The following is a 27,740-nucleotide window of genomic DNA, read 5'->3' on the forward strand; positions in this document are numbered from 1 at the left end:
ACGGTGGAAGTTTGAGGAACACCACCAGTCGAATAATCCAAATGATGAACAAGAGAGGACCTAAGGTGGAACCTTGAGGAACACCACCAGTCGAATAGTCCAAATGATGAACAAGAGAGGACCTAAAGAGGAACCTTGAAGAATACCACCAGTTGAATAGTTCAAATGATGAACAAGAGAGGACCTAAGGAGGAACCTTGAAGAACACCACCAGTCGAATAGTCCAAATGATGAACAGGAGAGGACCAACGGTGGAACCTTGAGGAACACCACCAGTCAAATATTCCAAATGATGATCAAGAGAGGACCTACGGTGGAAGTTTGAGGAACACCACCAGTCGAATAATCCAAATGATGAACAAGAGAGGACCTAAGGTGGAACCTTGAGGAACACCACCAGTCGAATAGTCCAAATGATGAACAAGAGAGGACCTAAAGAGGAACCTTGAAGAATACCACCAGTTGAATAGTTCAAATGATGAACAAGAGAGGACCTAAGGAGGAACCTTGAAGAACACCACCAGTCGAATAGTCCAAATGATGAACAGGAGAGGACCAACGGTGGAACCTTGAGGAACACCACCAGTCAAATATTCCAAATGATGATCAAGAGAGGACCTACGGTGGAAGTTTGAGGAACACCACCAGCCGAATAATCCAAATGATGAACAAGAGAGGACCTAAGGTGGAACCTTGAGGAACACCACCAGTCGAATATTCCAAATGATGAACAAGAGAGGACCTAAAGAGGAACCTTGAAGAATACCACCAGTTGAATAGTTCAAATGATGAACAGGAGAGGACCTAAGGAGGAACCTTGAAGAACACCACCAGTCGAATAGTCCAAATGATGAACAAGAGAGGACCTAAAGAGGAACCTTGAAGAATACTACCAGTTGAATAGTTCAAATGATGAACAAGAGAGGACCTAAGGTGGAACCTTGAGGAACACCACCAGTCGAATAGTCCAAATGATGAACAGGAGAGGACCAACGGTGGAACCTTGAGGAACACCACCAGTCAAATATTCCAAATGATGAACAAGAGAGGACCTAAGGTGGAACTTTGAGGAACACCACCAGGTGAATAGTCCAAATGATGAACAAGAGAGGACCTAAGGCTGAACCTTGAGGAACACCACCAGTTGAATAGTCCATTTATGAACAAGAGAGGACCTAAGGTGGAACCTTGAGAAACGCCACCAGTTGAATTATTCAAATAATGAACACGAGCGGACCTATGTTGGAACCTTGAGGAACACCACCAGTTGTATAGTCCAAATGATGATCAAGAGAGGATCTAAGGTGGAACCTTGAGGAACACCACCAGTTGTATAGTCCAAATGATGATCAAGAGTGGATCTAAGGTGGAACCTTGAGGAACACCACTAGGAAAAGTAAAGAAGTTGAACAAATGACTGCATGTTAAGTAAATGTATATCAACACCTTACTGACATAAATTACATTATGGAAAAAGGAGAGGATTTAAAGGGGTGCCTTGAGGAACGCCTCAGTCATGTAAATCACAAGTTTGAACCCCAGTGTGCTAAGTTTGCCAGCAAGGTTCAAAAGTCCGCTAATGTGGTGGTCTAAATTCTTCTACACAACAGGAGCACTCTGGTCTTTTTAGTAAGTTGCTGCAAAAATGTTTGACTCCCAAGTTTACTTCAGTTGAATATGTCCGGTCGTCGGCCATTTTGGTTTCGTAGTCCTAATTTTAGGGGCAATGGGGCCAGCTTGATTTTTTTGTGCAAAGTTCTAATCTGGGAGGTGTTTTTCGAAAAACATGGGCTGCAGGCTGCACTTTGGACATCCCTGCTTTAGATAAACATCCCTCCACACATTTTTGACATTCATTGTTCCCGTCAGCCGCTTGGACAAAATGGGGGAAATATTTCTGATCTCTAAAGGACGACCACCGCTCAAAAACCGGTCATGGAAAAGGTAAACAATGGTCCATCTTGAGAGACCCCCAATGAGCTCTCAGGCTCGGGTAATCATAACAGGAAATGCAAAGTGGACATTTCTCTGCTGCTGCAGTGAAGATACTCAAGTGCCTCGTCGAGTGCCTCTGAAAACGTGTCTCCCATTTTCCACTCGGGAGAGGTTGGTTTTCTTCTATTCAGGCAAGTCTGACTCTTTCCTTTGCTTTGATCGCTAATTTGTACCAAGCGGTCAGCGTCAGAGGTAACTGCTGCATCGAACGAGTCTCTGGAAGGCCTTCTTGAAGTCCTCGTTAAAGATGGTGTAGATGAGCGGGTTGATGAGCGAGTTGAGGTAGCCCAGCCACGTGAGGAAGTTCGCCGTCTCCACCGACGTGCTGCACGAGCCACACGTGTTGACGATCACCTCCTGGACGAAAAAGGGCAACCAGCAGATGACAAAAGCGCCGATGATCAAGCCCAGCGTGGAGGCGGCCTTGCGTTCCCGTGAGCCCGAGATCCGCGGTCCTTGGGAGAGCTGGCTCCGCCGTGACTCACTGCGAGATTCGTGCCGGCGGGACTTGCAGTGGAACTTCTTCACCGAAATCCGCGCCCGTTCACGCGGGGGCTCTTCGGTGGAAGGGTCGGAGAAAGATTTATCTTGCGGGCTGACGGGCTCCGGGCTCTGAGGCCCTGTGTCCATATCTGCGGCGGGGTAGGACGACGGGATCATGCTGCCGTTGGTCATGCAGGACTGGCGGCTTGCCCTGCTGGCCTCCCGGCGCATGTACAGAGTTTGAGCCGCCCGGTAGATCTTATAGTAGAGGATGAGGATGAGCAGGAGCGGGATGTAGAAGGCCCCGAAGGTGGAGTAGAGGGTGAAGGCCATGTGATGGTGGAGGATGATGCACTGGTCCTTCTCTTCTGCATCCCCGCTGTAGTGGCGCCACAGGAGAGGAGGAAGCGAGATGAGGATGGACAAGAGCCACACCACCGCCACCATTGCCCCCGCTCGGGCCCCTGTGCGTTTGCGCGAGTACTCCACCGCGTCGGTGATGGCCCGGTAGCGGTCTATGGCAATGGCGGCCAAGTGGAGGATGGAGCAGGTGCAGCATGTGATGTCCACGCTCAACCAGAGGGTGCACAGCGCCTGGCCCATCAGCCAGCTTTCCTTCTGGATGTAGACAATGCTGAAGGGCATGACCAGCACGGCCACCAGAAGGTCCGTCACCGCCAAGGAGCAGATGAGGTAGTTGGCCGGGTGATGCAGCTTGCGCGTGACAGCGATGGCGGTGATCACCAAGCAGTTGAGGAACGTGGTGACCACGGCCAGGACAGAGAGCGTGACTGAGAGAAGGATCTTCTTGGGAGGGTGCTTGGCGGTCTCCGCTGCCTCGTAACCACCGGTGCTTGTCGCGAACACGCCCTCTGTGTAGTTGGCAAAATCCATTCTGAAAGCAAACCAGCAAGAAATTATTGGACATTGTACGGAAGTATGCATTGTTTTGACCGCTCACTTCTTGCAGAGTTGGCAGGATTACACAAAATCAATCACTCAATCAAGGTTTGTTTGTATAGCACCTTACAACAAAACAATGGTGCACAAAGTGCCTTACAGGAACAAAGGGTTCAAAGCAAGTAAAACCAGGCATATTAAAACAGTAATAAGAAATACTTGTAGCAATTGTTTGTTAAAAGCCAATTTTTCACAGCAGGAGCGAGAGTTGGGGAGCTAAAGCTGGGTGCACCATGATGTGCATCAGGGTTGGGGTGCTAAAGCTGGGTGCACCATGATGTACATCAGGGTTGGGGTGCTAAAGCTGGGTGCACCATGACGTGCATCAGGGTAGGGGTGCCAAAGCTGGGTGCACCATGACGTGCATCAGGTTTAGGGTACTAAAGCTGGGTGCACCATGACGTGCATCAGGGTAGGGGTGCCAAAGCTGGGTGAACCATGTCATGCATCAGGGTTAGGGTGCGAAAGCTGGGTGCACTATGACGTGCATCAGGGTTGGGGTGCCAAAGCTGTGTGCATCATGACGTAAATCAGGGTTGGGGTGTTAAAGCTGGGTGCTCTATGACGTGCATCAGGGTTGGGGTGCTAAAGCTGTGTGCATCGTGACGTAAATCAGGGTTGGGGTGCTAAAGCTGGGTGCACTATGACGTACATCAGGGTTGGGGTGCTAAAGCTGGGGCGGCACATGAGGACTGCATGGTCCAATGTGTTAAAGGCAGCTGTGAGATCCAAAAGGACTGGCACAACAGCATTTTTGGCGTCAAGACCCATAAGAATGTCATTTTGGACTTTTAATCTTGATTGAAACTTGCCAGCAACATCATTGAGGGACAGATGTGGCTGAAGTTGTGTGAGGTCAAGTTTTTCCATGGTCTTGGACAGAAAAGGGAGATGTGATATTGGACGGAAGTTGGATAGAATGGATGGGTCTAGGTTGTGCTTTTTTAGAAGTGGTCTGACTACAGCATGCTTCAGGGCAGTGGGGACAGTACCCAGCTTGAAGCAGCTGTTCATAAGGAGAACAAGGCCTGGACCAATGGTGCCCAAAACCTCCAGCATTATTTTAGCTGGTATAATATCCAGAGGACAGCAAGTGTGGTTTAATTTTTGGGCTGATTTTTTTAAGACCAGAAATGGAAAGTTCTCCAAAATGTGCTGTAGAGGAGGACCAACTAGGGTCGTAGTTGGAACCTTTGGGATGGATTGCCTGACAGACTGGACCTTATTAATGGAAAACTGTTGAAATGCATCACATTTCACAGCAGTGGTAGAGGTAATAACAGAGTTGATAATGTTAAATAGAACTCTGGGGCGATAATGTTCGATATATATTCAGTTTTTGCTTCTTTCACAGTTGTCTGATATGTGTCCCTCAACATGCCCAAAGACACATGAAGTCCATCTTTCTTCCATTTGCACTCAGTCTGCCTGCACCGACGTCTCACGGCCCACCGGAATTATTTTAGCCACGGCTTAGGAGCAGATTTGGTGACTTTGTCCCTGAAAGGAGCAACAGAGTCCAAGATCTGAGAGGAGATGAAACCTTCACGGCGTATGACAGGTCCTGGGTCAGTTTCTTGGCCAGCAGCAGCAAAACCAGTGGCTGTTGAGGAGGGGATGATCCGGTGACGGCAGGAAGGAACATGCTTGGTTGGATGTGGAGGTGCTAGCACAGACCTGGGCAAATTAAGGCCCAGGTCTTTTTTTAGTTCTATAAAATGGAAAGTGTAGCTGCCATTATGATGTGCAGTGATGTTTTCTAATGACCCTAAGTCTTGAACTATACAAAGTACTTCAATGGTTGGAATCTGTGCTTTTGTATGATATACTAGTTACTATGGTAATCTAATTAGTTACTCCATTTATCCATCCATACATCTTCTTCCGCTTATCCGAGGTCGGGTCGCGGGGGCAGGAGTCTAAGCAGGGAAGCCCAGACTTTCCTCTCCCCAGCCACTTCGTCCAGCTCTTCCCGGGGAATCCCGAGGCATTCCCAGGCCAGCCGGGAGACATAGTCTACCCAATGTGTCCTGGGTCTTCCCCGTGGCCTCCTACCAGTCAGACGTGCCCTAAACACCTCCCTAGGGAGACGTTCGGGTGGCATCCTGACCAGATGCCCGAACCACCCATCTGGCTCCTCTCGATGTGGAGCAGCAGCGGCTTTACTTTGAGCTCCCCCCCTGATGGCAGAGCTTCTCACCCTATCTCTAAGGGAGAGCCCCACCACCCGGCGGAGGAAACTCATTTCGGCCGCTTGTACCCGTGATCTTGTCCTTTCAGTCATAACCCAAAGCTCATGACCATAGGTGAGGATGGGAACGTAGATCGACCGGTAAATTGAGAGCTTTGCCTTCCGGCTCAGCTCCTTCTTCACCACAACGGATCAATACAGTGTCCGCATTACTGAAGACGCCGCACTGATCCGCCTGTCGATCTCACAATCCACTTTTCCCTCACTCGTGAGCAAGACTCTGAGGTACTTGACATCCTCCACTTGGGGCAAGATCTCCTCCCCAACCCGGAGATGGCACTCCACTCTTTTCCGTGCGAGAACCATGGACTCGGACTTGGAGGTTACTATCGTCATCTAATTAGTTACTATGGTCATCTAATTAGCTACTATGGTCATCTATGTCACAGCAGCTCAGACGAGGTACCAAGCAGTGTGGGTGGGGAGCGTTTCCACAGTGTTTCCAGAGCCTGAAATGCTGGTGTCAGGGACAGACGCTGAAGGAGATTTTTACAACAAAGTTCTAAAACTTAGTGATGTATCAGATGTATCAGATAGTAGGTGGGTTTTTTCATTTGTTTGCGTTCATATTTCGCTGTGTTTATAGCATTTTTGTTGCGTTTCGCCTGATAGTTCATACGTTGTCAATATTCAGTGTTTTATCGTTCATAGTTAATATTGTAAATCCCACATTCTTTGTTTTCATGTACATTCAGGGTGTCTCATTCAGTTAAAAACATGCATAATTCCATTCCGTTTTTTTTAAAGGGGAACATTATCACAATTTCAGAAGGGTTAAAACCATTAAAAATCAGTTCCCAGTGGCTTATTTTATTTTTCCAAGTTTTTTTCAAAATTTTACCCATCACGCAATATCCCTAAAAAAAGCTTCAAAGTGCCTGATTTTAACCATCGTTATATACACCCGTCCATTTTCCTGTGACGTCACATAGTGATGCCAACACAAACAAACATGGCGCATAGAACAGCAAGCTATAGCGACATTAGCTCGGATTCAGACTCGGATTTCAGCGGCTTAAGCGATTCAACAGATTACGCATGTATTGAAACGGATGGTTGTAGTGTGGAGGCAGGTAGCGAAAACGAAATTGAAGAAGAAACTGAAGCTATTGAGCCATATCGGTTTGAACCGTATGCAAGCGAAACCGACGAAAACGACACGACAGCCAGCGACACGGGAGAAAGCGAGGACCAATTTGGCGATCGCCTTCTAACCAACGATTGGTATGTGTTTGTTTGGCATTAAAGGAAACTAACAACTATGAACTAGGTTTACAGCATATGAAATACATTTGGCAACAACATGCACTTTGAGAGTGCAGACAGCCCAGTTTTCATCAATTAATATATTCTGTAGACATACTCTCTTTTCCTGAAAGCTGATCTGTCCAGTATTCATTATATTCTTTTAATTACGTTGTATTATATTCAGTTATTTCTGGTGTTTTATGATATAAATTGATTATGTTGTTATATATTCATTATGTTTTATTATATAGATTACTGTCCAATCATGATACATAAAAAATAATTAAAATGTAATCCTAAAAATACTTTATGTATGCTTTTATTTTAAAACCGTTTTTATCTTTATAATTTCTTATGTTTTTACATATCTAATGTCCAGTCTCGTTACTACGTACATTCAATATATTTTGATAAATATAATCCACCCATCCATCCATTTTCTACCGCTTGTCCCTTTTTGGGGTAATACATAATAAATGCTTAAAATTTTAATTTTAAAAATCTTTATAATAATGTTTTTTTGGGTTGTTTTTTGGGTCGCGGGGGCAGCAGCCTAAGCAGGGAAGCCCAGACTTCCCTCTCCCCAGCCACTTCGTCCAGCTCTTCCTGTGGGACCCCGAGGCGTTCCCAGGCTAGCCGGGAGACATAGTCTTCCCAACGTGTCCTGGGTCTTCCCCGCGGCCTCCTACCGGTCGGACGTGCCCTAAACACCTCCCTAGGGAGGCGTTCAGGTGGCATCCTGACCAGATGCCCGAACCACCTCATCTGGCTCCTCTCGATGCGGAGGAGCAGTGGCTTTACTTTGAGCTCCTCCCGGATGGCAGAGCTTCTCACCCTATCTCTAAGGGAGAGCCCGGCCACCCGGCGGAGGAAACTCATTTCGGCCGTTTGTACCCGTGAAACCATCCAGGTTTACAGCATATGAAATACATTTGGCAACAACATGCACTTTGAGAGTGCAGACAGCCCAGTTTTCATCAATTAATATATTCTGTAGACATACCCTCATCCGCTCTCTTTTCCTGAAAGCTGATCTGTCCAGTTTTGGAGTTGATGTCAGCAGGCCAGGGAAGCTAGGGTCGATATTCTTCTCTTGATCATCTTCGGTGGCATAAGGGACGGTGTGAGCCAAGACATCCAGGGGGTTTAGCTCGCTCGTCTGCGGGAACAAACTGCCGCCATTGCTTGCCGTGCTACCGAGGTCCTTTTTCCCTGAATTGCTCACACACTCCGGCAGATTCAATGGGGGTCTGGCGGCAGATTTCTTTGACTTTATGGTTGGAAATGCATCTGCTTTGAGTGTCGCAGGATATCCACACATTCTTGCCATCTCTGTCGTAGCATAGCTTTCGTCGGTAAAGTGTGCGGAACAAACGTCCAATTTCTTGCCACTTTGGCATCTTTGGGCCACTGGTGCAACTTGAATCCGTCCCTGTTCGTGTTGTTACACCCTCCGACAACACACCGACGAGGCATGATGTCTCCAAGGTACGGAAAACAGTCGAAAAAACGGAAAAATAACAGAGCTGATTTGACTCGGTGTATGAGAAAATGGCGGATTGCTTCCCGATGTGACGTCACGTTGTGACGTCATCGCTCCGAGAGCAAATAATAGAAAGGCGTTTAATTCGCCAAAATTCACCCATTTAGAGTTCGGAAATCGGTTAAAAAAATATATGGTCTTTTTGAGAATCAGCACCTCCAAGTCCGAGTCCATGGTTCTCGCCCGGAAAAGGGTGGAGTGCCATCTCCGGGTTGGGGAGGAGATCTTGCCCCAAGTGGAGGAGTTCAAGTACCTCGGAGTCTTGTTCACGAGTGAGGGAAAAGTGGATTGTGAGATCGACAGGCGGATCGGTGAGACGATGTATCGATCCGTTGTGGTGAAGAAGGAGCTGAGCCGGAAGGCAAAGCTCTCAATTTACCGGTCGATCTACGTTCCCATCCTCACCTATGGTCATGAGCTTTGGGTTATGACCGAAAGGACAAGATCACGGGTACAAGCGGCCGAAATGAGTTTCCTCCGCCGGGTGGCCGGGCTCTCCCTTAGAGATAGGGTGAGAAGCTCTGCCATCCGGGGGGAGCTCAAAGTAAAGCCGCTGCTCCTCCGCATCGAGAGGAGCCAGATGAGGTGGTTCGGGCATCTGGTCAGGATGCCACCCGAACGCCTCCCTCGGGAGGTGTTTAGGGCACGTCCGACCGGTAGGAGGCCGCGGGGAAGACCCAGGACACGTTGGGAAGACTATGTCTCCCGGCTAGCCTGGGAACGCCTCGGGGTCCCACAGGAAGAGCTGGACGAAGTGGCTGGGGAGAGGGAAGTCTGGGCTTCCCTGCTTAGGCTGCTGCCCCCGCGACCCGACCTCGGATAAGCGGAAGAAGATGGATGGATGGATGGTCTTTTTTCTGCAACATCAAGGTATATATTGACGCTTACATAGGTCTGGTGATAAAGTTCCCCTTTAAGGGCGGTCTGTCATAACCTTTTTAGCTTACAATCAGACGTTATTGTGAGGTTTTTGTATTAGTGTTCCTACTGCACATAATTAATTGCCCAGGCCTGTGCTAGAGCCTCAAAGCAGATGAGTGAGTGATGGGAATATCAGGAACGTCAATATCAGGGGACGGCGTAGAAGGTGGGGTTCCTGGAGGTTCCTGGAGTCTTCTACCAACCTCGTCACGTCCGTTGTGTCCTTGAGCAAGACCCTTCACCTTTGCCCCTGATGGGTGGTGGTTAGGGCCTTGCATGGCAGCTCCCGCCATCAGTGTGTGAATGCAGGGCCGGCCCGTGGCATAGGCCGTATAGGCAAATGCTAAGGGCGCCGTCCATCAGGGGGCGCCACGCCAGTGCCACAAATGTTGGAGAAAAAAAAAAAAAGTTTGTACTATTATTTCTAAATACAAAAAAATAATCCCACGTTAATTAAAATACAAAGTAAAGCCTATTTAATAGAAATATTATTTGTTACAACATTACGCCCCCTCCCTTCCCGTATCATGACTCTTTTTGGACGTCACCACATCAAAAAATCAACACAAGATGTCAAAACGGCCAAAACTGTCAAGTGCCCAGGGAAGAAAAAAGAGAAAAGAAGAGGAGTAGAAACGAGAAAAGACAGAGGTAGCAGGTAGGTAACGTTAGCCTACATGAAATCATTTGTCTGTTAAAGAATGTGATAGTAACCTGGCTTTTTAGCATTAAGCTAATGTTACATGATTCGGCAATTGCTAATCAATCTGTTTTAACGTCGGGTTAATATTGTGGAGGGGGCTAAATTGTTATGGAAAATAATAATGTAACGTTAGGTAATTACAGTACTCCCACCTTACATTCCTCAGGGACATTTGTATTAGATCTTTTAAGCAGGTGTTTTTTGTTTACATTATTGCCTTCTGGTTAGCTAATGTTTGCCCTGCAGGTAATAGTCACTTTTCCACCCCTTTATATATTAGGTATAGTTGTAAGTAAAAAAAAAAAAGGTCAAAGACAAAGCTATTCAGTTTCTTGTGAGTATATACACTTCACTGCCGATGTGGGGGGACGCCACCTAAAATCTTGCCTAGGGCGCCAGATTGGTTAGGGCCGGGCCTGTGTGAATGTGTGGGTGAATGTGGTAATAGTGTCAAAGCGCTTTGAGTACCTTGAAGGTAGAAAAGCACTATACAAGTATAACTCATTTACCATTTACTATTTAATACCAGGCACAGACGGTCCATGGGAGATGAGAAGATCCAGGCTATGGACTGAGTGAGGTCCAAAGATTCTAATAGGGAGCTCAAACCTTTCGCCGGCTGATCAGAGGTGCATTTGACATGGATGTTAAAATCCTCACAGATCAATATCTCATCACTTATTTTATTCTGCTTTGGTGGGCGGTCAAGGACAGCACATAAAACAGGAGTGGGCAGTGTGAGCACGACAAGTTCAAAGCTGACTTTGGTGGAAAGTAAAGTCTGCTGGTAGACCGTGGCCACGCCTCCGGCCCTCCACACTAGTCACGAAGAAGCTATAGTTGTAAGGCAGGGGTCGGCAACCTTTACCGGTCAAAGAGCCATTTTGACCAGTTTCACAAATTATAGAAAACAATGGGAGCCGCAAAATTTTTTTTAGATTTTAAATGAAATACAATGCACACAACCTAACCCTAACCCATTTTTTTTGCTTTGTGCTATGTATCACCAGGGGTCTCAGACACGTTGCCCACACCTTTATGTGGAGTATGAAAGCTGGTGCGGCACGTGGGTTTTGATTTGATTTGATTTTGGGGGTTGATGTGTGAGGGAGCAGGGTTGGGGTGGGGGTGGGGTTTGGTGGTAGCAGGGGTGTATAATGTAGCCCGTAAGAGTCAGGGCTGCATGGGATTCTGGGTATTTGTTCTGTTGTGTTTATGTTGTGTTAAGGTGCAGATGTTCTCCCGAAATGTGTTTGTCATTCTTGTTTGGTTTTGGTTCAAAGTGTGGCGCATTATTAGTAAGAGTGTTAAAGTTGTTTTATATGGCCACCGTCAGTGTAACCTGTGTGGCTGTTGACCAAGTATGCCTTGCTGTCACGTACGTGTGCAAGCAAAAGATGTATATTCTATAACAAGTGTTGGGCTGGAACTATGTTAATACAGATTGTAGAGGGCGCCAAATGTTGTACCATCATGGCACGCCCTTATGATAGCCGTAAGGGTGAAAATCGGTGAATATTAATCCCGGGAGTTTTCTGCGAAAGGCACTGAAATCCGGAGGTCTCACGGGAAAATTGGGGGGTTCAGCAAGTAAGCTGCTGAGCCGCATCAGAGTGATCAAAGAGCCGCATGCGGCCCCGGAGCCGCGGGTTGCCGACCCCTGTTGTAGGGGGAGGAGCTCGGAGAACGTGCTGTTGTCACCTGGGGAAGAACCACGGTTCCCTCAGGAAAAATAAGTCAATATTGTTGGAGAAGATCAAACCAGATGTGTGAATGCTCCAAACATTCACCCATTTCTACACCAAAATCCATCTATTTCTTCTTCTTCTTCTTCTCCAGACTTTGGCGCGCTCTACCTTCCACATTTTTGACCCGATTCAAAGCGTTCCAACTTCAAACTGTTCAGATTTTTCAGGAATGTCAGGCTTTCTTTTGAAAAATTCCCCAAATTCTCAGTTTTCTCAGAATTCCAAGTTTTCCAGGACATGTTTTCCATTCAAAATGAATTGGCCACTTTTCAAACATTCACCATTTCCACATTTTTCAACCCATTCAAACCATCCCACCTTCAACACATTCCACTCATCCTGGAAATTCAAACTATCATTTTTACAAGTTCCAAAAAGTTCCAGGAATTCCCAGAAATCTCGTTGTTTCAAACCCTTTTTTCACCCTTTCTTCTGGCGAGTACTCCTTTCACATGTTTCAACCCACTTCAATCGTTCTACTGTCAAATCATTCCTCTTAATCAGGACAAAAAAAAACGAAAACGTTTTTTGAACTGTAAAAATTCCCGGTTTTCCCAAAATTCCAGGAATTCTATAATATAATTTTTCAATTAAAAATGTTACGACTTCAACAATTCTCGACCGATTTGAAAAATTCCAATACATACAATTTCAAATATTTTTAGCATTTTCCCAAAAATTCCTGCATTTTCCAAATTTCTATGAAATGGGGCATTCTTCAAAGTTCCAAAACTCCCACATTTTTCATCCGATTCAAACTGTTCCAACTTCAAAATATTCAGCCTGTTCAGGAACTGTGTGCTCTACTTCAACAATTATAAACATTTTTCAACCAGTCTTCCCAGAATTCCAGGTTTTCCGGGACATTTTTCCCATTCAAAATGAATTGGCCACTTTTCAAACATTCACCATTTCCACATTTTTCAACCCATTCAAACCATTCCACCTTCAACACATTCCACTCATCCTGGAAATTTAAACTATCATTTGTACAAGTTCCAAAAAATTCCAGGAATTCCCAGAAATCTCGTTGTTTCAAACCCTTTTTTCACCCTTTCTTCTGGCGAGTACTCCTTTCACATGTTTCAACCCACTTCAATCGTTCTACTGTCAAATCATTCCTCTTAATCAGGACAAAAAAAAAACGAAAACGTTTTTTGAACTGTAAAAATTCCCGGTTTTCCCGAAATTCCAGGAATTCTATAATATAATTTTTCAATTAAAAATGTTACGACTTCAACAATTCTCGACCGATTTGAAAAATTCCAATACATACAATTTCAAATATTTTTAGCATTTTCCCAAAAATTCCTGCATTTTCCAAATTTCTATGAAATGGGGCATTCTTCAAAGTTCCAAAACTCCCACATTTTTCATCCGATTCAAACTGTTCCAACTTCAAAATATTCAGCCTGTTCAGGAACTGTGTGCTCTACTTCAACAATTATAAACATTTTTCAACCAGTCTTCCCAGAATTCCAGGTTTTCCGGGACATTTTTCCCATTCAAAATGAATTGGCCATTTTTCAAACATTCACCATTTCCACATTTTTCAACTTATTCAAACCATTCCACCTTCAACACATTCCACTCATCCTGGAAATTCAAACTATCATTTTTACAAGTTCCAAAAAATTCCAGGAATTCCCAGAGATCTCGTTGTTTCAAACCCTTTTTTCACCCTTTCTTCTGGCGAGTACTCCTTTCACATGTTTCAACCCACTTCAATCGTTCTACTGTCAAATCATTCCTCTTAATCAGGACAAAAAAAAACGAAAACGTTTTTTTGAACTGTAAAAATTCCCGGTTTTCCCGAAATTCCAGGAATTCTATAATATAATTTTTCAATTAAAAATGTTACGACTTCAACAATTCTCGACCGATTAGAAAAATTCCAATACATACAATTTCAAATATTTTTAGCATTTTCCCAAAAATTCACCATTTCCACATTTTTCAACCCATTCAAACCATTCCACCTTCAACACATTCCACTCATCCTGGAAATTCAAACTCTCATTTTTACAAGTTCCAAAAAATTCCAGGAATTCCCAGAAATCTCGTTGTTTCAAACCCTTTTTTCACCCTTTCTTCTGGCGAGTACTCCTTTCACATGTTTCAACCCACTTCAATCGTTCTACTGTCAAATCATTCCTCTTAATCAGGACAAAAAAAAACGAAAACGTTTTTTGAACTGTAAAAATTCCCGGTTTTCCCGAAATTCCAGGAATTCTATAATATAATTTTTCAATTAAAAATGTTACGACTTCAACAATTCTCGACCGATTTGAAAAATTCCAATACATACAATTTCAAATATTTTTAGCATTTTCCCAAAAATTCCTGCATTTTCCAAATTTCTATGAAATGGGGCATTCTTCAAAGTTCCAAAACTCCCACATTTTTCATCCGATTCAAACTGTTCCAACTTCAAAATATTCAGCCTGTTCAGGAACTGTGTGCTCTACTTCAACAATTATAAACATTTTTCAACCAGTCTTCCCAGAATTCCAGGTTTTCCGGGACATTTTTCCCATTCAAAATGAATTGGCCATTTTTCAAACATTCACCATTTCCACATTTTTCAACTTATTCAAACCATTCCACCTTCAACACATTCCACTCATCCTGGAAATTCAAACTATCATTTTTACAAGTTCCAAAAAATTCCAGGAATTCCCAGAGATCTCGTTGTTTCAAACCCTTTTTTCACCCTTTCTTCTGGCGAGTACTCCTTTCACATGTTTCAACCCACTTCAATCGTTCTACTGTCAAATCATTCCTCTTAATCAGGACAAAAAAAAACGAAAACGTTTTTTTGAACTGTAAAAATTCCCGGTTTTCCCGAAATTCCAGGAATTCTATAATATAATTTTTCAATTAAAAATGTTACGACTTCAACAATTCTCGACCGATTAGAAAAATTCCAATACATACAATTTCAAATATTTTTAGCATTTTCCCAAAAATTCACCATTTCCACATTTTTCAACCCATTCAAACCATTCCACCTTCAACACATTCCACTCATCCTGGAAATTCAAACTCTCATTTTTACAAGTTCCAAAAAATTCCAGGAATTCCCAGAAATCTCGTTGTTTCAAACCCTTTTTTCACCCTTTCTTCTGGCGAGTACTCCTTTCACATGTTTCAACCCACTTCAATCGTTCTACTGTCAAATCATTCCTCTTAATCAGGACAAAAAAAAAACGAAAACGTTTTTTGAACTGTAAAAATTCCCGGTTTTCCCGAAATTCCAGGAATTCTATAATATAATTTTTCAATTAAAAATGTTACGACTTCAACAATTCTCGACCGATTTGAAAAATTCCAATACATACAATTTCAAATATTTTTAGCATTTTCCCAAAAATTCCTGCATTTTCCAAATTTCTATGAAATGGGGCATTCTTCAAAGTTCCAAAACTCCCACATTTTTCATCCGATTCAAACTGTTCCAACTTCAAAATATTCAGCCTGTTCAGGAACTGTGTGCTCTACTTCAACAATTATAAACATTTTTCAACCAGTCTTCCCAGAATTCCAGGTTTTCCGGGACATTTTTCCCATTCAAAATGAATTGGCCACTTTTCAAACATTCACCATTTCCACATTTTTCAACCCATTCAAACCATTCCACCTTCAACACATTCCACTCATCCTGGAAATTCAAACTATCATTTTTACAAGTTCCAAAAAATTCCAGGAATTCCCAGAAATCTCGTTGTTTCAAACCCTTTTTTCACCCTTTCTTCTGGCGAGTACTCCTTTCACATGTTTCAACCCACTTCAATCGTTCTACTGTCAAATCATTCCTCTTAATCAGGACAAAAAAAAACGAAAACGTTTTTTTGAACTGTAAAAATTCCCGGTTTTCCCGAAATTCCAGGAATTCTATAATATCATTTTTCAATTAAAAATGTTACGACTTCAACAATTCTCGACCGATTTGAAAAATTCCAATACATACAATTTCAAATATTTTTAGCATTTTCCCAAAAATTCCTGCATTTTCCAAATTTCTATGAAATGGGGCATTCTTCAAAGTTCCAAAACTCCCACATTTTTCATCCGATTCAAACTGTTCCAACTTCAAAATATTCAGCCTGTTCAGGAACTGTGTGCTCTACTTCAACAATTATAAACATTTTTCAACCAGTCTTCCCAGAATTCCAGGTTTTCCGGGACATTTTTCCCATTCAAAATGAATTGGCCATTTTTCAAACATTCACCATTTCCACATTTTTCAACTTATTCAAACCATTCCACCTTTAACATATTCCACTCATCCTAGAAATTCAAACTATATTTTTTTCCAAGTTCACAAAAATCCCAGGAATTCCAAGAAATCCCTTTTTTCAGGCAACTACTCCTTTCACATTTTTCAACTCAAAGAGTAGGCTATATACAAACACATTTCCATATGAGTTGGGAAATTGTGTTAGACGTAAATATAAACAGAATACAATGATTCGCAAATCATTTTCAACCCATATTCAGTTGAATATGCTACTAAGACAACATATTTGATGTTCAAACTGATAATTATTATTTGCAAAAAAAAATAAAGTTTAACTTAGAATTTCATGGCTGCAACACATGCCAAAGTAGTTGGGAAAGGGCATGTTCACCACTGTGTTACATGGCCTTTCCTTTTAACAACACTCAGTAAGCGTTTGGGAACTGAGGAGACACATTTTTTAAGCTTCTCAGGTGGAATTCTTTCCCATTCTTGCTTGATGTACAGCTTAAGTTGTTCAACAGTCCGGGGGTCTCCTTTGTGCTATTTTAGGCTTCATAATGCGCCACACATTTTTAATGGGAGACAGGTCTGTACTACAGGCAGGCCAGTCTAGTACCCGCACTCTTTTACTATGAAGCCACGTTGATGTAACACGTGGCTTGGCATTGTCTTGCTGAAATAAGCAGGGGCGTCCATGGTAACGTTGCTTGGATGGCAACATATGTTGCTCCAAAACCTGTATGTACCTTTCAGCATTAATGGTGCCTTCACAGATGTGTAAGTTACCCATGTCTTGGGCACTAATACACCCCCATACCATCACACATGCTGCCTTTTACACTTTGCGCCTATAACAATCCGGATGGTTCTTTTCCTCTTTGGTCCGGAGGACACGACGTCCACAGTTTCCAAAAACAATTTGAAATGTGGACTCGTCAGACCACAGAACACTTTTCCACTTTGTATCAGTCCATCTTAGATGAGCTCAGGCCCAGCGAAGCCGACAGCGTTTCTGGGTGTTGTTGATAAACGGTTTTCGCCTTGCGTAGGAGAGTTTTAACTTGCACTTACAGATGTAACGACCAACTGTAGTTACTGACAGTGGGTTTCTGAAGTGTTCCTGAGCCCATGTGGTGATATCCTTTACACAGTGATGTCGCTTGTTTTTGCAGTACAGCCTGAAGGATCGAAGGTCACGGGCTTAGCTGCTTACGTGCAGTGATTTCTCCAGATTCTCTGAACCCTTTGATGATATTACGGAGCGTAGATGGTGAAATCCCTAAATTCCTTGCAATAGTTGGTTGAGAAAGGTTTTTCTTAAACTGTTCAACAATTTGCTCACGCATTTGTTGACAAAGTGGTGACCCTCGCCCCGTCCTTGTTTGTGAATGACTGAGCATTTCATGGAATCTACTTTTATACCCAATCATGGCACCCACCTGTTCCCAATTAGCCTGCTCACCTGTGGGATGTTCCAAATAAGTGTTTGATGAGCATTCCTCAACTTTATCAGTATTTATTGCCACCTTTCCCAACTTCTTTGTCACGTGTTGCTGGCATCAAATTCCAAAGTTAATGATTATTTGCAAAAAAAAAAAAAAAAAGTTTATCAGTTTGAACATCAAATATGTTGTCTTTGTAGCATATTCAACTGAATATGGGTTGAAAATGATTTGCGAATCATTGTATTCTGTTTATATTTACGTCTAACACAATTTTCCAACTCATATGGAAATGTGTTTGTATATAGCCTACTCTTTGAGTTGAAAAATGTGAAAGGAGTAGTCGCCTGAAAAAAGGGATTTCTTGGAATTCCTGGGATTTTTGTGAACTTGAAAAAAATATAGTTTGAATTTCTAGGATGAGTGGAATATGTTAAAGGTGGAATGGTTTGAATAAGTTGAAAAATGTGGAAATGGTGAATGTTTGAAAAATGGCCAATTCATTTTGAATGGGAAAAATGTCCCGGAAAACCTGGAATTCTGGGAAGACTGGTTGAAAAATGTTTATAATTGTTGAAGTAGAGCACACAGTTCCTGAACAGGCTGAATATTTTGAAGTTGGAACAGTTTGAATCGGATGAAAAATGTGGGAGTTTTGGAACTTTGAAGAATGCCCCATTTCATAGAAATTTGGAAAATGCAGGAATTTTTGGGAAAATGCTAAAAATATTTGAAATTGTATGTATTGGAATTTTTCAAATCGGTCGAGAATTGTTGAAGTCGTAACATTTTTAATTGAAAAATTATATTATAGAATTCCTGGAATTTCGGGAAAACCGGGAATTTTTACAGTTCAAAAAACGTTTTCGTTTTTTTTTGTCCTGATTAAGAGGAATGATTTGACAGTAGAACGATTGAAGTGGGTTGAAACATGTGAAAGGAGTACTCGCCAGAAGAAAGGGTGAAAAAAGGGTTTGAAACAACGAGATTTCTGGGAATTCCTGGAATTTTTTGGAACTTGTAAAAATGATAGTTTGAATTTCCAGGATGAGTGGAATGTGTTGAAGGTGGAATGGTTTGAATGGGTTGAAAAATGTGGAAATGGTGAATGTTTGAAAAGTGGCCAATTCATTTTGAATGGGAAAAATGTCCCGGAAAACCTGGAATTCTGGGAAGACTGGTTGAAAAATGTTTATAATTGTTGAAGTAGAGCACACAGTTCCTGAACAGGCTGAATATTTTGAAGTTGGAACAGTTTGAATCGGATGAAAAATGTGGGAGTTTTGGAACTTTGAAGAATGCCCCATTTCATAGAAATTTGGAAAATGCAGGAATTTTTGGGAAAATGCTAAAAATATTTGAAATTGTATGTATTGGAATTTTTCAAATCGGTCGAGAATTGTTGAAGTCGTAACATTTTTAATTGAAAAATTATATTATAGAATTCCTGGAATTTCGGGAAAACCGGGAATTTTTACAGTTCAAAAAAACGTTTTCGTTTTTTTTTGTCCTGATTAAGAGGAATGATTTGACAGTAGAACAATTGAAGTGGGATGAAACATGTGAAAGGAGTACTCGCCAGAAGAAAGGGTGAAAAAAGGGTTTGAAACAACGAGATTTCTGGGAATTCCTGGAATTTTTTGGAACTTGTAAAAATGATAGTTTGAATTTCCAGGATGAGTGGAATGTGTTGACGGTGGAATGGTTTGAATGGGTTGAAAAATGTGGAAATGGTGAATTTTTGGGAAAATGCTAAAAATATTTGAAATTGTATGTATTGGAATTTTTCAAATCGGTCGAGAATTGTTGAAGTCGTAACATTTTTAATTGAAAAATTATATTATAGAATTCCTGGAATTTCGGGAAAACCGGGAATTTTTACAGTTCAAAAAAACGTTTTCGTTTTTTTTTGTCCTGATTAAGAGGAATGATTTGACAGTAGAACGATTGAAGTGGGATGAAACATGTGAAAGGAGTACTCGCCAGAAGAAAGGGTGAAAAAAGGGTTTGAAACAACGAGATTTCTGGGAATTCCTGGAATTTTTTGGAACTTGTAAAAATGATAGTTTGAATTTCCAGGATGAGTGGAATGTGTTGACGGTGGAATGGTTTGAATGGGTTGAAAAATGTGGAAATGTTGAATTTTTGGGAAAATGCTAAAAATATTTGAAATTGTATGTATTGGAATTTTTCAAATCGGTCGAGAATTGTTGAAGTCGTAACATTTTTAATTGAAAAATTATATTATAGAATTCCTGGAATTTCGGGAAAACCGGGAATTTTTACAGTTCAAAAAAAGGTTTCGTTTTTTTTTGTCCTGATTAAGAGGAATGATTTGACAGTAGAACGATTGAAGTGGGTTGAAACATGTGAAAGGAGTACTCGCCAGAAGAAAGGGTGAAAAAAGGGTTTGAAACAACGAGATTTCTGGGAATTCCTGGAATTTTTTGGAACTTGTAAAAATGATAGTTTGAATTTCCAGGATGAGTGGAATGTGTTGAAGGTGGAATGGTTTGAATGGGTTGAAAAATGTGGAAATGGTGAATGTTTGAAAAGTGGCCAATTCATTTTGAATGGAAAACATGTCCTGGAAAACCTGGAATTCTGGGAAGACTGGTTGAAAAATGTTTATAGTTGTTGAAGTAGAGCACACAGTTCCTGAACAGGCTGAATATTTTGAAGTTGGAACAGTTTGAATCGGATGAAAAATGTGGGAGTTTTGGAACTTTGAAGAATGCCCCATTTCATAGAAATTTGGAAAATGCAGGAATTTTTGGGAAAATGCTAAAAATATTTGAAATTGTATGTATTGGAATTTTTCAAATCGGTCGAGAATTGTTGAAGTCGTAACATTTTTAATTGAAAAATTATATTATAGAATTCCTGGAATTTCGGGAAAACCGGGAATTTTTACAGTTCAAAAAACGTTTTCGTTTTTTTTTGTCCTGATTAAGAGGAATGATTTGACAGTAGAACGATTGAAGTGGGTTGAAACATGTGAAAGGAGTACTCGCCAGAAGAAAGGGTGAAAAAAGGGTTTGAAACAACGAGATTTCTGGGAATTCCTGGAATTTTTTGGAACTTGTAAAAATGATAGTTTGAATTTCCAGGATGAGTGGAATGTGTTGAAGGTGGGATGGTTTGAATGGGTTGAAAAATGTGGAAATGGTGAATGTTTGAAAAGTGGCCAATTCATTTTGAATGGGAAACATGTCCTGGAAAACTTGGAATTCTGAGAAAACTGAGAATTTGGGGAATTTTTCAAAAGAAAGCCTGACATTCCTGAAAAATCTGAACAGTTTGAAGTTGGAACGCTTTGAATCGGGTCAAAAATGTGGAAGGTAGAGCGCGCCAAAGTCTGGAGAAGAAGAAGAAGAAGAAGAAATAGATGGATTTTGGTGTAGAAAACCATGGGTGAATGTTTGGAGCATTCACACATCTGGTTTGATCTTCTCCAACAATATTGACTTATTTTTCCTGAGGGAACCGTGGTTCTTCCCCAGGTGACAACAGCACGTTCTCCGAGCTCCTCCCCCTACAACAGGGGTCGGCAACCCGCGGCTCCGGGGCCGCATGCGGCTCTTTGATCACTCTGATGCGGCTATGGGTTGAAAATGATTTGCAAATCATTGTATTCCGTTTATATTTACATCTAACACAATTTCCCAACTCATATGGAAACAAGGTTTGTATATATATATATATATATATATATATATATATATATACACACGTGTGTGTAGAAGATGTGGAACACTTGATGCTTGGAAAGTCTTATTTCTGTACCTTGGTCTCCACACTTTGCTCTCCAGTGGTTTTCACGCAGCAGTGGACGTGGTGCACTCATGCGCTCTGCCTGCCGGCTCTGCCATCACTTCACCTCGCTCGCCCAGGAACAGCTGGGGTTGACAGAAAGAGAGAGAGGAAATAGTTTTACAGGTGAGAAGGAATCCAAACAAAAGTATGCGACATCATCAAGGATGGGGGACGCCTGGATGGCTTTTCAAAGGCTGCTTTTTTACCAGAACCCTCTTTTAGCAAGTCACTGTTGCAACTTGCAGAAAGACTGGATCGGTCGTCACGTCAGTCGGCGTGAAATATACGTATCAGACTTTTTGTGGTGATAGAATTTTAAAAATACTTTGTTTGGCAGAGGTCGCTCACAGCTTTGATTCTGTACTCAGGTGTTAAAACATGACAGTTATATAGAAAATATACTCTTAGATGTAAAATATGTATGTAGAACACTTCTCTATAGTTGTACACCTACATTTAGAAGACTTACAGGTAAAAGCCAGTAAATTAGAATATTTTGAAAAACTTGATTTATTTCAGTAATTGCATTCAAAAGGTGTAACTTGTACATTATATTTATTCATTGCACACAGACTGATGCATTCAAATGTTTATTTCATTTAATTTTGATGATTTGAAGTGGCAACAAATGAAAATCCAAAATTCCGTGTGTCACAAAATTTGAATATTACTTAAGGCTAATACAAAAAAGGGATTTTTAGAAATGTTGGCCAACTGAAAAGTATGAAAATGAAAAATATGAGCATGTACAATACTCAATACTTGGTTGGAGCTCCTTTTGCCTCAATTACTGCGTTAATGCGGCGTGGCATGGAGTCGATGAGTTTCTGGCACTGCTCAGGTGTTATGAGAGCCCAGGTTGCTCTGATAGTGGCCTTCAACTCTTCTGCGTTTTTGGGTCTGGCATTCTGCATCTTCCTTTTCACAATACCCCACAGATTTTCTATGGGGCTAAGGTCAGGGGAGTTGGCGGGCCAATTTAGAACAGAAATACCATGGTCCGTAAACCAGGCACGGGTAGATTTTGCGCTGTGTGCAGGCGCCAAGTCCTGTTGGAACTTGAAATCTCCATCTCCATAGAGCAGGTCAGCAGCAGGAAGCATGAAGTGCTCTAAAACTTGCTGGTAGACGGCTGCGTTGACCCTGGATCTTAGGAAACAGAGTGGACCGACACCAGCAGATGACATGGCACCCCAAACCATCACTGATGGTGGAAACTTTACACTAGACTTCAGGCAAGTGGATCCTGTGCCTCTCCTGTCTTCCTCCAGACTCTGGGACCTCGATTTCCAAAGGAAATGCAAAATTTGCATGGTTGGGTGATGGTTTGGGGTGCCATGTCATCTGCTGGTGTCGGTCCACTCTGTTTCCTGAGATCCAGGGTCAACGCAGCCGTCTACCAGCAAGTTTTAGAGCACTTCATGCTTCCTGCTGCTGACCTGCTCTATGGAGATGGAGATTTCAAGTTCCAACAGGACTTGGCGCCTGCACACAGCGCAAAATCTACCCGTGCCTGGTTTACGGACCATGGTATTTCTGTTCTAAATTGGCCCGCCAACTCCCCTGACCTTAGCCCCATAGAAAATCTGTGGGGTATTGTGAAAAGGAAGATGCAGAATGCCAGAGCCAAAAACGCAGAAGAGTTGAAGGCCACTATCAGAGCAACCTGGGCTCTCATAACACCTGAGCAGTGCCAGAAACTCATCGACTCCATGCCACGCCGCATTAACGCAGTAATTGAGGCAAAAGGAGCTCCAACCAAGTATTGAGTATTGTACATGCTCATATTTTTCATTTTCATACTTTTCAGTTGGCCAACATTTCTAAAAATCCCTTTTTTGTATTAGCCTTAAGTAATATTCTAATTTTGTGACACACGGAATTTTGGATTTTCATTTGTTGCCACTTCAAATCATCAAAATTAAATGAAATAAACATTTGAATGCATCAGTCTGTGTGCAATGAATAAATATAATGTACAAGTTACACCTTTTGAATGCAATTACTGAAATAAATCAAGTTTTTCAAAATATTCTAATTTACTGGCTTTTACCTGTATAGTATACACTTTGTCAACAAATGCCTGAGAAAATTGTTTGAGAACAACATTTCTCAACCAGCTATTGCAAGGAATTGAGGGATTTCACCATCTACGCTCCGTGATATCATCAAAAGGTTCGGAGAATCTGGAGAAATCACTGCACGTAAGCGGCAAGGCCGAAAACCAACATTGGATGTCTGTGACCTTGGATCCCTCAGGCGGTACTGCATCAAAAAGCGACATCAGCGTGTAAAGGATATCACCACATGGGCTCAGGAACACTTCAGAAACCCACTGTCAGTAACTACAGTTGGTCGCTACATCTGTAAGTGCAAGTTAAAACTCTACCATGCGAAGCCAAAGCCATTTATCAACAACACCCAGAAACCCCCTCGCTGGGCCAGAGCTCATCTAAGATGGACTGATTTAAAGTGGAAAAGTGTTCTGTGGTCTGACGAGTCCACATTTCAAATTGTTTTTGGAAACTGTGGACCAAAGAGGGAAAAAAAACCATCCGGACTGTTCTAGGGTCAAAGTGTAAAAGCCAGCATGTGTGATGGTATGGGGGTGTATTAGTGCCCAAGGCATGGGTAACTTACACATTTGTGAAGGCACCATTAGTGCTGAAAGGTACATACAGGTTTTGGAGCAACATATGTTGCCATCCAAGCAACGTTATCATGGACGCCCCTGCTTATTTAAGCAAAACGATGCCAAGCCACGTGTTATAACAGCATGGCTTCGTAGTAAGTGTGCAAAAGTGTTCTGTGGTCTGACGAGTCCACATTTCAAATTGTTTTTGGAAACTGTGGACCAAAGAGGGGGAAAAAAAACATCCGGACTGTTCTAGGGTCAAAGTGTAAAAGGCAGCATGTGTGATGGTATGGGGGTGTATTAGTGCCCAAGACATGGGTAACTTACACATCTGTGAAGGCACCATTAGTGCTGAAAGGTACATACAGGTTTTGGAGCAACATATGTTGCCATCCAAGCAACGTTATCATGGACGCCCCTGCTTATTTAAGCAAAACGATGCCAAGCCACGTGTTATAACAGCATGGCTTCGTAGTAAAAGAGCGCGGGTACTAGACTGGCCTGCCTGTAGTCCAGACCTGCCTCCCATTGAAAATGTGCGGCGCATTATGAAGCCTAAAATATGAGAATGGAGACTGTTGAACAACTTAAGCTGTACATCAAGCAAGAATGGGAAATAATGTGTCTCCTCAGTTCCCAAACGTTTACTGAGTGTTGTTAATAGGAAAGGCCATGTAACACGGTGGTAAAAACTTTTGCTGCCATTAAATTCTAAGTTAATGATTATTTGCAAAAAAAAAAAAAAAAAAAAAAAAATTCCTCAACATTCTCAGTCTTTTTTGCCACTTGTGCCAGCTTTTTTGAAACACGTTGCAGGCATCCAACTCCAAATGAGCTAATATTAATCTTATCTTATCTTAATGGTAAAAAGATGTATTTGAATGAAGGCAAGGAGACGACTACATTGGAATGTTAAATTGCATTGACAAGTTGACAAATTCATAATCCGAACACAAAATGATCAAGGTCAGCATATTTATGTACATATTTGTATGTCGTAGGGTTCTATGGTATACCGGTACTAGTATAGTATGAATCAAAAACGCTACTGTACTCTTTTTGAAAAGCCCCGGTTCCCCGCTATTTTTTTTTTTTACAGGCATGACGGCGCGTCGTCACATCGTGACATTGCTGGTTTACAGGCAGAGGAGCATGTTCGGCAGCGCACACACACAGAGTACTTACAAGCAGACACAGTGTGGAGACAGAAAAGGGAGAACGGACGCATTCCGGTGTAAAAAGTAAAGATAAAGGTGAAGTTACAACACTGAAGTGTTTTAGCTACTTATAAAATCACTAATCCTGGCCTCCTTACAAGTAGCATTATCACTGGAGGACGAGGAATAGCTAAACATGCTTCACTACACACCGTAGGAGGATATAATAGCTCACCGGCGTCACAATGTAAACAAACGCCATGGGTGGATCTACTCTACACCTGACATCCACTGTAATGATACCAAGTACAAGAGCGTATCTAGTCGATACTACTGTGATTACATCGATATTTTTTATCGTCACAAAATCTTTTTTATTTTTTTAACTCATAGTATGTTTATAAAGTCATGAAATACGACCCTGGACACATGAGGACTTTGAATATGACCAATGTATGATCCTGTAACTACTTGGTATCGGATCGATACCTAAATGTGTGGTATCATCCCAAACTAATGTAAAGTATCAAAGAAGAGAAGAATAAGTGATTATTACATTTTAACAGAAGTGTAGATAGAACTTGTTGAAACAGAAAAATAAGCAGATATTAACTGTAAATGAACAAGTGGATTATTAAGCCATTTTTTTACAGTTTGTCCCTCATAATGTGTACAAAATAATACATCAGCAGACTAATTAGGATTCTTTGTTTGTTTACTTACTAGTAAAAGACAAGTTGTCTAGTATGTTCACTATTTTATTTAAGGACTAAATTAGTAGAGTAGAAATTGTAGTGAGCTCCTTCTTTTTCTCTATCCCCTTGTTGTGGGGCAGACTGGCTCGTACATGCACGTGCATCCTCCACTGTTGCCATTTCTAGTACAAAGCAGCGTATAGTTCTAAGTTCTATCTGTCAGTAGACTCGCTAACAAGGACAACATGTGTAATACAAAGTCTAACATGTAAAGTAGAGCACAAGGAAGTGTTTACATGTGGAAAGAAATCACAACGGGACCACTTTGGGCTGCAAATTCTCAGCTACAGTCCGACTGTCAGCCTCGTACACCGAGTCATCCACAAGACGCGAGTGGGAACTGTTGCTATGGAAACCCAAGAAGGAGAGCTGCGGTGTTGGTGATAGAAGCTGAGGCAAGCCCAACATTTTACTTCTAGATCTGGGGAAAAGTCCAACAGGAAAAAGTTGACGATAATAAAATTCGTAATGCACCAAAGGAAATATGAGCAAGTACCGTAAAATTCCGGACTATAAGCCGTGACATTTTTTTCCTACGCTTTGAAACCTGCGGCCTATAAAGCGTGCAGCTAATTTATGGATTAATACAAATAGTTAAAAAAAACAAAACAACCAAAGACACTGAAACAGTCCGTTATCAATTTCAACAAACCAACAATACAACTTCAAAGACTGACAGAATCGCAGTAAATCACACACTTTTCACTTTAAACTTGCACAAAGACAATAATGTTTTCAGAACTACAAAAATGTCTCATGCAGTATGTTAAGTCTTTATTTTAAATGTGCACAAACACAATAATGTTCACAGAACTACAACAATGTCTCATGCAGCATTTTAAGTCTTTATTTTAAATGTGCACGAACACAATAATGTTCACAGAACTATATCAATGTCTCATGCAGCATTTTAAGTCTTTATTTTAAATGTGCACAAACACAATGTTTACAGAACTACAAAAATGTCTAATGCAGTATTTAAAGTTTTTATTTTAAAAGTGCACAAAGACAATAATGTTCACAGAACTACAAAAATGTCTAATGCAGTATTTTAAGTCTTTATTTTAAATGTGCGGAGAAGACAATAATGTTCACAGAACTACAAAAATGTCTAATACAGTATTTTAAGTCTTTATTTTAAATGTGCGGAGAAGACAATAATGTTCACAGAACTACAAACATGTCTAATGCAGTATTTAAAGTTTTTATTTTAAATGTGCACAAACACAATAATGTTCACAGAACTACAAAAATGTCTCATGCAGCATTTTAAGTCTTTATTTTAAATGTGCAGAGAAGACAGTAATGTTCACAGAACTATATCAGTGTCTCATGCAACATTTTAAGTCTTTATTTTAAATGTGCATGAACACAATAATGTTCACAGAACTATATCAGTGTCTCATGCAACATTTTAAGTCTTTATTTTAAATGTGTACGAACACAATAATGTTCACAGAACTATGTCAGTGTCTCATGCAGCATTTTAAGTCTTTATTTTAAATGTGCAGAGAAGACAATAATGTTTACAGAACTATATTAATGTCTCATGCAGCATTTTAAGTCTTTATTTTAAATGTGCACAAACACAATGTTTACAGAACTACAAAAATGTCTAATGCAGTATTTAAAGTTTTTATTTTAAATGTGCACAAAGACAATAATGTTCACAGAACTACAAAAATGTCTAATACAGTATTTTAAGTCTTTATTTTAAATGTGCAGAGAAGACAGTAATGTTCACAGAACTATATCAGTGTCTCATGCAACATTTTAAGTCTTTATTTTAAATGTGCACGAACACAATAATGTTCACAGAACTATGTCAGTGTCTCATGCA

The 27,740-nt window shown here is 41.4% G+C and overlaps 1 protein-coding gene across 2 annotated transcripts in view; it reads right to left on the reverse strand.

Moving 5' to 3' along the window:
• Positions 1-984: 984 nt before the first annotated feature.
• Positions 985-27,740, reverse strand: part of htr1fa (5-hydroxytryptamine (serotonin) receptor 1Fa) — a 131,796-nt gene continuing 105,040 nt past the window's right edge. For both annotated transcript variants that reach the window (XM_061970644.2, XM_061970642.2), the window contains exons 2-3: positions 21,324-21,436; positions 985-3,373 (exon numbers count right to left, since the gene is read on the reverse strand). In XM_061970644.2, coding sequence (XP_061826628.1) covers positions 2,182-3,372 — 1,191 coding nt within the window. In that variant the 5' untranslated portion in view covers position 3,373; positions 21,324-21,436 and the 3' untranslated portion in view covers positions 985-2,181. The remainder of the gene's footprint in view (positions 3,374-21,323; positions 21,437-27,740) is intronic.

This window comes from Nerophis lumbriciformis, linkage group LG13 (assembly GCF_033978685.3).
Source record: "Nerophis lumbriciformis linkage group LG13, RoL_Nlum_v2.1, whole genome shotgun sequence".
Lineage (NCBI taxonomy): Eukaryota > Metazoa > Chordata > Actinopteri > Syngnathiformes > Syngnathidae > Nerophis > Nerophis lumbriciformis.